Here is a 10,854-nt window from a genome sequence, read left to right on the forward strand (position 1 = left end):
GCTCAGAGGTAGAATGACTGCCTAGCAAGCTTGGGTCCTTGATTTCAAAACTCAGTACTAAAAATATAAAGTAAGGACTACAGCACCAAGAATTGGCAAAAATATAAGGCATCCTCCATTATAAAGATATTATAACTCCATTATAAAGAAAGTCAGTGTTAAGTGATACAACACTTTGGAAAACAGTTCAAGTATGTTAATGAGCTTCCTGTCATGATGATGAACTTCGTGAGACAATTTGCTTTCAAGAGAAATTATGTCTTCAGTTCCCGGTCCTGCTGGAGGTTCCAGCCCAAGACAGGGTGAACCTACTGCTTTGGCCCTCTGATGAGCTTGCCAGGTAGAAATGATAAGGAATGCATGATGCAGCAAACCACTCCAAAATGAAAAACAAAAGGGAACCAACAGCAGTGGCTCATGCCTATAATCCTGGCTACTCAGGAGGCTGAGATCTGACGATTGTGATTTGAAGCCAGCCTGGGCAGGAAAGTCCATGAGACTCTTATCTCCAACAAACTACTCAGAATAAGCTGGAAGTGGTGCTGTGGTTCAAGTGGTAGAGAACCAACCTTGAGCACAAAAAGGCTCAGGGATAGCATCCAGGTCTTGAGGTCAAGCCCCAGGACCATGCTAACCAATGGATGACACAGTGGAGTGCACCCATCATCCCAGCTACAGGAGAAGTACAATGGCTGGATATGGTGGCACATACTTGTCAAGTCAGAGATATGGGGAAGTATAAATGGGATCAAGAGCAGAGGCTAGGCATAAAGACCCTGTCTCAAATATATAATTAAGGACTGGTGAAGTGACTCAAGCATGATGACTTGAATTCAAATCCCAGTGCAGGGAAAAGAAGAGGAGGAGGGAGGGAGAAGGAAGGAGGAGGGGTGGGGGGGGGGGAAGAGGGGAAGGGGAGGAGGCCGCAACTAGGCACTGGTAATGCTTGTAGTCCTAACAAGAAGCTTAGATCTGGGGCTGGGAATATGGCCTAATGGTAAAGTGCTCGCCTCATATACATGAAGCCCTGGGTTTGATTCCTCAACACCACATATATAGATTAAAAAGTCAGAAGTGGTGCTGTGGCTCAAGTGGCAGAGTGCTAGCCTTGAGCAAAAAGAAGCCAGGGACAGTGCTCAGGCCCTGAGTCCAACGCCCCAGGACTGGCAACAAAAACAAAACAAAAATAAACAAAAAATAAAGACTTAAAAAATAAAAAAGGTTAGATCTGAGGGTCACGGTTCAAAGCCAGCCTGGGCAGGAATGTCCATGAAACTCAACTCCAATTAATCATCAAAAAATCAGAAACTGGAGTTGTGGCTCAAATGGTGGTGTGGAGATGATGATGATGGTGGTGGTGGTGGTGGTGACTGAGGAGAAAGGGAAGAAAAAGGAAGAGGAAGATGAAAAGGAAGAACATTACTTTTCTGAATTCAGGAAAGCAAATTTACATATCAGAACCTGAAATCACTGACTATTGCCATTTGTTGTGCCATCACCTTTAGACACTAATGGAGAAAGGAAGTAAATATTGGTTTATATTTTATCCACATGTAAGCTTTATTGGTCTCTTATTTTGTAACTACTTTGGAAAGAACAATTTTATGAGAAATTCCACACAATGAACAATTTTATAGCATACTTCCAGTATTTTAGTCTATAAATATGTAGACTGCCTACTAAATCAACTAATCATCTTATCTTTAGCATAACTCTCAAAATGTCTGGTACAAAACACAGACAGAAAGACCAATGTCATGTTCAAATATGGGTCTTAGGTCTAACATTTAAATTTTCTTGCGCGTATGGATATATTTTTTCTACAATAAAAACAAGGCATGACAGTCTTTCAAGTATAATTCCTTTACTCCTCAGTGGTAATTTTTTTTGTAAATGTCATGTCATTTTGCCAGAAAGAACTCCAGCATTACAAATTACAGTTCTGACATAAAAAGCAACATTAACTTTAAATATTCCTTCCCCCACAGGCACCTACAAACACCAAAAGAAATCATGAAAACTGAGCCTGTAATTTCATTAGGAAAATAAGAAACAGATTTATTATATCTTCCAAAAATATATATTGCACCAGAAAAGACCTCGTCATTGATTTCCAATTTATAAATGCATCCCAAGTTTGCTAAAGCAGGTCAACTCCACCCAAACCTCAAAGCAAAAGTATAAGAAATGCCCAGCCACGTGCCAGTGGCTCACATCTGTAATCCTAGCTATTCAGGAGGCTGAAATCTGAGAAAACAAGCCCTGGTAGGAAAGTCTGTGAGACTCATTCTCCACTAAACTACCAAAACATCCAGAAGTGGAGCTGTGGTTCAAGTGGCAGAGAATAAGCCTTGAGCAAAAGAAGCTCAGGGACAGTATCTAGGCCCTAAGCGCAAGCCGTAGGACCACAACAATAACAACAAAAAATAGTAATTTTGCTAGTCTTGGGCAACCTATTTCTGCTTTATGTATTTATGCTTATTTCTTAAGTCATATTAAGAATATAAATACCATAGGCTGGGAATGTGGCTTAGCGGTAGAGTGCTTGCCACTATGCTTGCCTAGTGGCAGAGTGCTTGCCTAGCATGCATGAAGCCCTGGGTTCGATTCCTCAGGAATGGCAAAAAAAAAAAAAAAAAAAAAAAAAAGAATATAAGCACCACCACCCAGACAAGTATGAAACAGAAACAGAAATTGTGAGCAAGATGATGTTCAGAGATGGATAGACAACCACAGAATATGCTTGCTTAGGCAGAACCTACAGAAGTGGTAAGGTAATGCTACATACATTTATCTGTAATATTTACGATACATGCTATACAAAGATGAGTAACTTCTTTCTACTGTTATTAGAACTCTAAGTAGCCTCTTGAACTAGAATCCCTAGTTATATCAAATACCAAATTACTAAAGGAAACCTTTTAGACATCCAATCACATGTTAAAAGCCTCATTGAGGAGCAGCATTTACTCAGTTTGTACTTTTATTTTTTGCCATTCCTGGGGCTTGGACTCAGGGTCTTAGCACTGTCCCTGGCTTCCTCTTGCTCAAGGCTAGCACTGTGCCATTTGAGCCACAGTGCCACTTCTGGTCGTTTTCTATATATGTGGCGCTGAGGAATCGAACCCAGGGCTTCATGTATTCGAGGCAAGCACTCTCGCCTCTAGGCCATATTCCCGGCCCTCAGTTTGTATTTTTAAATCTAAATAGGCAACTTTGATAAAACTAAAATAACTTAAAAGTATAAAAAATCATTATTATAAATATTAATTATCCAGATCTTTGGCTTGTTTACCTTTTAGATAGAAACCTTATTATTAGCAATTAGGTATAATAACCAAAAATAAAAAATAAAAAAGAAAATCATGCTTTCAAACTGCAAGAGTTTGAACAGAAGTGTACAGGACAAAGTTTTTCTTTTTCTTTTTGTCAGTCCTGGGGCTTGAACTCAGGGCCTGAGCACTGTCCCTGGCTTCTTTTTGCTCAAGGCTAGCACTCTGCCACTGGAGCCACAGAGCCATTTCTGGCCGTTTCCTACATATGTGGTGCTGGGGAATCGAACCCAAGGCTTCATGTACACAAGGCAAGCATTCTTGCCAATAGGCCATATTCCCATCTCCTATAGGGCAAACTTTCTAAACCCACTTTTGCATCTCCAAAAACGACAACCCTAATGACCCTTAAGAATTGTCATAATGATTATTGAAAATACCAGAAAAACATGAAGTAGACAATAAAGAAATATCAGCTATTATTTTATTAATCGTAAGAATATTCATAAAAAGATAAAAAGCACATGACAGAAGATAAATCAGAGTCTAGGTTAACTTTACTAAAATGAAACAAAAACAAAAAAACACCCTGATAGGTCAAGTCAAACTTAGGGCCAAATTTTTGCTAATACTTTGTAAATATAATATAAAATTCCTCCCTAAAATTACAAAAAACCACCAAAATTAGCTACAGATCTACTTATTTTGAAGCTGGATAAAAGTGAACAATTACTATTACATAATATAACAAATAATTTTGTAAACAGGTGAGACAGCTTAATAGGGAAAAATGTCAAAATTAAAATACAAAATGATTATGAAAGGATAGTAAAAGATTCCTACCTTTAAACCGACTGTTATAAGATCTGTAACAACACTGTATGGAAAAAGTAAAAAGAGAAAATGGAAAACAAAGTTAGAGAACAAGTTTTTAAAAGACAGATAAGATCAAAGAAAAAAGAAAAAGCATTATAATAATAAATAAAAACAAAAATGTGATGAGTGAAATGTTAATACAAAGAAAAATGGTGGAACAGTCTAGCAACAGCAGAGTGTAAAAGCAAAGCCTCAACAGTAAAGCAAGAAGCAAAATAAATAATCTTTTAGTATTTAGAAACTTTGTTGTGCGTCAGTGTTTATTCGGGGTTTTTTGTTTTGTTTTGGCCAGTCCTGGAGTTTGAACTCAGGGCCAGGGTGCTGTCCCTGAGCATTTTTTGCTCATCATGGCTAGCACTCTACTACTTGGGCCACAGCGCCACTTCTGGCTTTTTCTGTGTATGTGGTACTGAGGAATTGAACCCACAGCTTCATGCATTCTAAACAAGCACTCTACCATTAAGCCACATTTCCAGCCCCTTATTCATTTTTTCTATTTAAAAATTCCAAAACAAAATTTAAAATCACCAAAGCTACTATAAATCATTGGTATAAATGATCTCATCTACAATTTAAATGAAACAAAACTAGTGTTGGAATTTTTTTTTTTTTTTTTTTTTTTTTGCCAGTCGTGGGGCTTGGACTCAGGGCCTTAGCACTGTCCCTGGCTTCTTTTTGCTCAAGGCTAGCACTCTGCCACTCGAGCCACAGCGCCACTTCTGGCCGTTTTCTACATACGTGGTGCTAGGAATCCAACCCAGGCTTCATGTATAGGAGGCAAGTACTGTTGCCACTAGGCCATATTCCCAGCCCCTAGTGTTGGATTTTAAAGAAATACAAAAGTATCTTGCAAATCTACATTTATCACACAAAACAACTCACCAGAATACAATTAAGTCTCCCAGAACTAAAATAAACACAAATGTCACAGGCTGGGAGCATGGTTCAAGTGGTAAAGCACTTTGTAATAAATACAAGGCCCTGATTTCAAATCCCACCAGTACATTAAAAAAAAAAAACAAAAAAACATCAAATTTCAGGCATCAAAAATTTCAAGTTTTGATGTACTGTTTTGTTTTAAAACACATCAAAACTGGGGCTGGGGTTATGGCCTAGTGGCAAGAGAGCTTGCCTCGTATACATGAGGCCCTGGGTTCGATTCCCCAGCACCACATATGCAGAAAACGGCCAGAAGTGGCGCTGTGGCTCAAGTGGCAGAGTGCTAGCCTTGAGCAAAAGGAAGCCAGGGACAGTGCTCAGGCCCTGAGTCCAAGGCCCAGGACTGGCAAAAAACAAAAAAAACACACACACAAAAAAAAAAAACACATCAAAACTGTGTTTAAATAAAATTTCCTTCTTAGAGGAAACAGAAACACAGGAAGCTGGGATTTGAAGTGGAACTAGAGAGATGTTGATTATAGTTCGTTGGGTTTTTTATTGGTGTTGGTACTGGGGTTTGAACTCCAGAGGTGGGCACTGTTCCTTAGCTTTTTCTGCTCAAGGCTAGCACTCTACCACTTGTACTACAGCTCCACTCTGGCTTTTTGGTGGTTGACTGGAGATAAAAGAGTCTGACAGACTTTCCTGCCCAGGCTAGTTTTGAACAGTAATCCTCAGATCTCATTTGGCCTCCTGAGTAACTAGGATTGATTACAGGCATGAGCCATTGGAGGCAGGCTTTGTTCTTTTTATTAAAAAAAAAAAAAAGTACTCAAAATAAAGGAAAAGGTTATGGGGAAAAGAAGAAATTTAATAAGCTTCCTGAAGGCAAAATTCATGGTATTCAAAACCTTAAGATCAGGGTATAAAATTCCTATAAAGTTGTGCTGTACAAAAACTCATCCTCTTCCACATCATCAATTAACAGTTTGGCCCCAAATTCCCTACAAAAAAGCTACATATAAATGTATCCAATGCCTAACGGTATGAAACTGTAACCTCTCTGTACATCAGTTTGATAACAAAAATTTGAAAAAAAAAAAAGAAAAAGCTACATACAAACTACATTTTTAATAATCTATAATGGCATCATTACCTTATAGAAGTAAACAAGCATACGTTTAGGTGATATAAATTTGTTTTAAACAATAACCATATAGATTTTTTAAATTTTTCCCTTATAGAGGTCTGAAACTTGAAATTCATTTTTCCAAGATTGAAAGGACAAAATACTGATGTTTTCTGCATTAAAAAAGTGTGCAGTACTATATTGGTCCTGACGTGCTGACAAGTAAAACATGCTACTTTGTAACTCGAAATGAACTTTCTTTCCTAATATTTAAGCCAATACACTGAGCTTTAAAACCACAGATGAAGCAGAGAGGTAACTATCAGAAGGAGCAAATTTGTACTCCAGAGAGGTCCAAGAGTTTAACAAGGCAAAATTCAAAAGTTCTCTTTTTTATTTATAAATTTTGCGACCCCCAAAAACTACCCTGCTTCCTGAAGTCAAAACTTCTAAGGATGATTTACTACAAATCATGAAGCTAATTTTACAGCCTTCCTGAACTGAAACACTGGCACAATACTGGCACATGCACGCATTTAAAATGAAACTAAATAAGGTAATAATTTGTTAAAAGTCTTCTCTCACAGAAGATTCAGTGAGATAAAATAGCTTAAATAAAAACAATACCAAGAATATCAAGACCGTAAATTTAAAAAAATCTAAAATTACATTTGATGTCTGTGGCAATGTGCAATCCGCATTCAAATGAGGTAATGCACACATCACACTTAATATTGTGAAACCAAGAAATGAAACCCAATGAGGGCAAAATTTGTTGGAAGATTTTAGTGTCTTCCAGTAACAGGTAACTATCAATTAAGCTGTAAAATGCAAACTGGCTTTTACTTTACAAGCAAGTTCTATATATTTCACATCCAAGAAACTTGCGGAAATCTTGTCATCAAAAATACTTAGAATAAAGAAAAACGTCGTGTGTGTGTGTGTCTTAGCAAGCCAAACAAAATCTCATAATGGGGATAAGAGTTGACGATTTTCTTTTTCAAATCTTGATGTACAGATAACATGATCTTCAATTAATTCACCAAGATCATTGCTTTAATCGTGAAAATATATCAGGCCTCAACCCAGATAGATCCCTTGAGGTTCCCAGAGAAACATTTACACGGTGTAGGTGGTTCTACATCTTTTTATTTGGGTTAGTTTAATTGTTGAGCACGTACACAATCTCTTTACACACAAGGAAGACCACGAATTTGCCCAAGTTTTCTTTGGGGGCAAGAGGGGGACAAGGGGAAGGCGTCTATGGTCACTGGGAACAGACGTCGAGTGGGCAGAAAACATTATCTGACTGCGCAGATCAGGAGACTTATCCCTACCCCACGCCAAGCCCGTCGTCCCCCTGGCGCCCCGAGACCACGCGCGGGGCACGGGTTCGAGACCCGGTCGCCGCCCAAACGAGTACCGACGCGTGCGCTGGCCAGTCGCCACCCGGCGGCCTCTCGCCTCGCTTGTGGGAAGAGCGCGGCGCTCGCCTCGCCCCACCCCACCGGTAAACAGCAAGTCCCCGAGCGAAAGGACGCCCGCCCGTCCGTGCGTTCGCCCGTCCGTCCACACCCGAGCACCGCCTCCGCCTCCCCCAGCGCCGCGCACCATTTTCTGGGAGGAAGTGTTGGGAGGCCGGCCGGCCCGGCTCCGCGGACTCCGGACGCGGAGGGCGGACCCCGGCACCGGCGGTCGGGCCGGGTTCCCCTCCGCTTCCCGGAGCGCGCAGAGAGGGTGGGAAGGGGCGGGCAGAACGGAGGCGCCACGAACAGGAAGGAGAGGCTGGGGCGGCCGGCGCTCCTGAGACTCCGGGGGGTCCCCCCTACGGAGGCGCCCGGAAGCACCGCCGTCGGGCGACGCCGCGCCCGGCTCACCGGCCCTCGGTGCATCCCGCCGAGAGACAGGGAACAGAGACCGAGCAGCCCGACGCGGACGCCGCGCCGCCTGGCACTTACCCATCCATGGCCCAGACGGTGGAGCGCACCGTGCGCGGACGGACGGGCTCGCCGCGGGGCGGCGGCGGCAGGGCAGCTCCGGGGACCGGCAAGCGGCGCCTCTCCAGAGCCGCGGCCGGTCGGAGGTGGAAGGAGAGTGGGAAACAGGGGCGGGGACCAGGCACGCTCCCGCCACCTCCGCGCCCCCGCCTTCCCAGCTCACGAGCGCGTCCCCGCCTCGCTCAGCCCCGCCCCCTTCGGCGTCGCCGACGCCCTCCCCCGGGACCCGCCCCTGCGCTCGTGCCCACCCTGGGCTCGGCTCCAGGGCGCCCTCTTCCCGCCCTCACCACTGCGCCCCGCCCCTCGGATCACGTTGCGACGCACGCACGCACGCACGCACGCGAGCCCTCGCCTTGCTCCTGGGTTCGCGGGAGCGCGCGCCTTGTGTTTTGCGCTCGGCCGCCCGCCCTCGCGCCTGCCCCGCGGGCCTTCCGGCCAGGCGGAGGCCTGGCTGGAACACCTCCCCCTGCTGGCGGGAAAAGCTCAGATTCGACTGGAGCGTCCCACGAGGATCCCAGAACCCAGACGAGATTGCTCCAGGTGGGCAGCCGTGTTGGCAGCAAGGCCAGAAACTGGGCACGGCCGTCGGAGACAAGTCCCTGGCTGTCGTTTTTCGGAGACTCCCGTTTCTGCAGCCCTAGGAAGCCCAAGTTCAAGGCCCGGGAGGGGAGGGACCCGGGCCGGTGCCAGTCCCGAAGGTCCGTCTCATGGCCTAGGGAGTCGCCGCCCGGGCCTGGCTCCAGCCCGGTAGGTGTGGTTAGGGAGATCCTGGAGTGGAGTGCATTGTGATCTTTGATCCATTTTCGTCGAAGTGCTTCGAGCCGACAATCGGCGTTGAATTCACATGAAATTTGCTTGTGTCCGAAGCGAGTATGGCCACTATGTTGCCATAGTTGTGTAAGTTCTACTCTTTTCAGGGTGGAGATGGGCGGGGGGGGGGGGGGCGCAGTTTTCGGTAGAGATTATTGGTTTCTTCCAGTTGAAAATATAACACGAGTAGTGTGATTTATTCACAAGTTCACAGTCAGTTCGTTTGCAGCCCTTTGTGTCTGAACCAAAATAGATATTATGCGTAATATGTAGTAGCTATATAACACAAGTGTGTAACTAGTGACAACACGCTTTTTCCCCCCTTTCATCGTCTGCTTCTGAAATTGAATAGCCTTTCGATTCTCAGATCCCCAGAATGTGAGCCACAGCCTTCAAAACCAGATTTTCAACCTCCTGAGTAGAAATAAGGAGCTACTGCCCCCACATGAAAAGCAGGTAATAACCACAACCATCCATCCTTTCTAAAAATGTCTTACTTTAAATTAATGGGTGTTCCAAAAAAAAAAAAGATTTAAACTGTAGACTCATGCAGTCAGTATTTATTGAAGGTATCTATTATGTGTAAGGCACTGATGGTGTAGATACACACGAACTCAAATTCCAGCCCTTTTGGCAGAATGGGTTTTCAAGGTTTTGTTTTTTGGTGATGGTCCTATGGCTTGAACTCTGCCAGGGCAATGTCCCTGAGCTTTTGTGCTGAAGGCTAGCACTCTACCATTTTGAGCTCCTTTTCCAGCTTTTTTTTTCTTTTTTCTTTTAGTAGCTAATTGGAGATGAGTCTCTAATTGTCCAAGCTGGCTTTGAACCACAGTCCTCAGATCTCCACCTCCTGAGTAGCTAGGATTACAAGTGTTAATCAACAATGCCCTGTTTCCCTTTCTTTCTTGCTCCTTTCCTTTCCTTCCTTCCTTCCTTCCTTCCTTCCTTCCTTCCTTCCTTCCTTCCTTCCTTCCTTCCTTCCTTCCTTCCTTCTTTCTTTCCTTCTCTTCCTCCCTCCCATCTGTCTTTCTTTTCTTTCCTGCTTGCTTGGTTGATTTCTTTCCTGCTTGCTTACTTTGCTTTCTTTCTCTCTTTTTTTCTGCTTGAACTCAGCGTCTGGGCACTGTCCCTGAGCTTCTTTTGCTCAAGCCTAGTGTCTACCACTTGAGCCACAGCTCTACTTCCAGCTTTTTCTGGGTACTTTATTGGAGATAATGAGTCTCATGGACTTTCCTGATTGGGCTTGCTTCAGATTGCCATTCTCAAATCTGAGCCTCCTGAGTAGCTAGGATTATAGACATGAGCCACTTCACCTGGCTCAGTTCATAAATTAAAAAAAAAATCAAATAGAGTGTCTCATTCAGTGAAGTCATCATTAATTAAAATACTATGTGTAGGCTGGGAATGTGGCCTAATGGTAGAGTGCTTGCCTAGAATGCATGAAGCCCTGGGTTCGATTCCTCAGCACCACTTATACAGAAAAAGCCAGAAGTGGCACTGTGGCTCAAGTGGCAGAGTGCTAACCTTGAGCAAAAAGAAGCCAGGGACAGTGCTCAGGCCAAGGCCAAGGCCAAGCCCCAGGATTGGCAAAAAAAAAAAAAAAAAAAAAGTGCTATGTCTAACCTCAGTCCCATTTTCCAAAATGTCAAATATATATGTATGTGAAGTCCAAATGTGAAGTTACAGTTTTAAGTATTGCCACCATACATTGCCAGATATATGTAAATATTTCACTTTTTTTGGGAGGGGGCCAGTCCTGGGGCTCACTCTGCCACGTGAGCCACAGCGCCATTTCTGGCTTTTTCTATATGTGGTACTGAGGAATTGAACCCAGGGCTACATGAATGCTAGGCAAGCACTCTACCTCTAGGCCATATTCCCAGCCCCTGGT

The 10,854-nt window shown here is 43.6% G+C and overlaps 1 protein-coding gene across 4 annotated transcripts in view; it reads right to left on the minus strand.

The window, feature by feature from the left end:
* Nucleotides 1–8,308, minus strand: part of Ptbp3 (polypyrimidine tract binding protein 3) — an 88,524-nt gene extending 80,216 nt beyond the window's left edge. Inside the window, exons 1-2 of one of the 4 annotated variants that reach the window (XM_048339194.1) lie at nt 8,115–8,248; nt 4,116–4,149 (exon numbers count right to left, since the gene is read on the minus strand). In XM_048339194.1, the coding sequence (XP_048195151.1) occupies nt 4,116–4,149; nt 8,115–8,122 (42 nt within the window). In that variant the 5' untranslated portion in view covers nt 8,123–8,248. Of the gene's footprint in view, nt 1–4,115; nt 4,150–7,767; nt 8,019–8,114 lie in introns of those variants that run through there. The other 3 variants (XM_048339185.1, XM_048339178.1, XM_048339208.1) reach the window with 3 other exon arrangements.
* Nucleotides 8,309–10,854: the final 2,546 nt, after the last annotated feature.

Source organism: Perognathus longimembris, chromosome 1, assembly GCF_023159225.1.
Source record: "Perognathus longimembris pacificus isolate PPM17 chromosome 1, ASM2315922v1, whole genome shotgun sequence".
Classification (NCBI taxonomy): domain Eukaryota; kingdom Metazoa; phylum Chordata; class Mammalia; order Rodentia; family Heteromyidae; genus Perognathus; species Perognathus longimembris.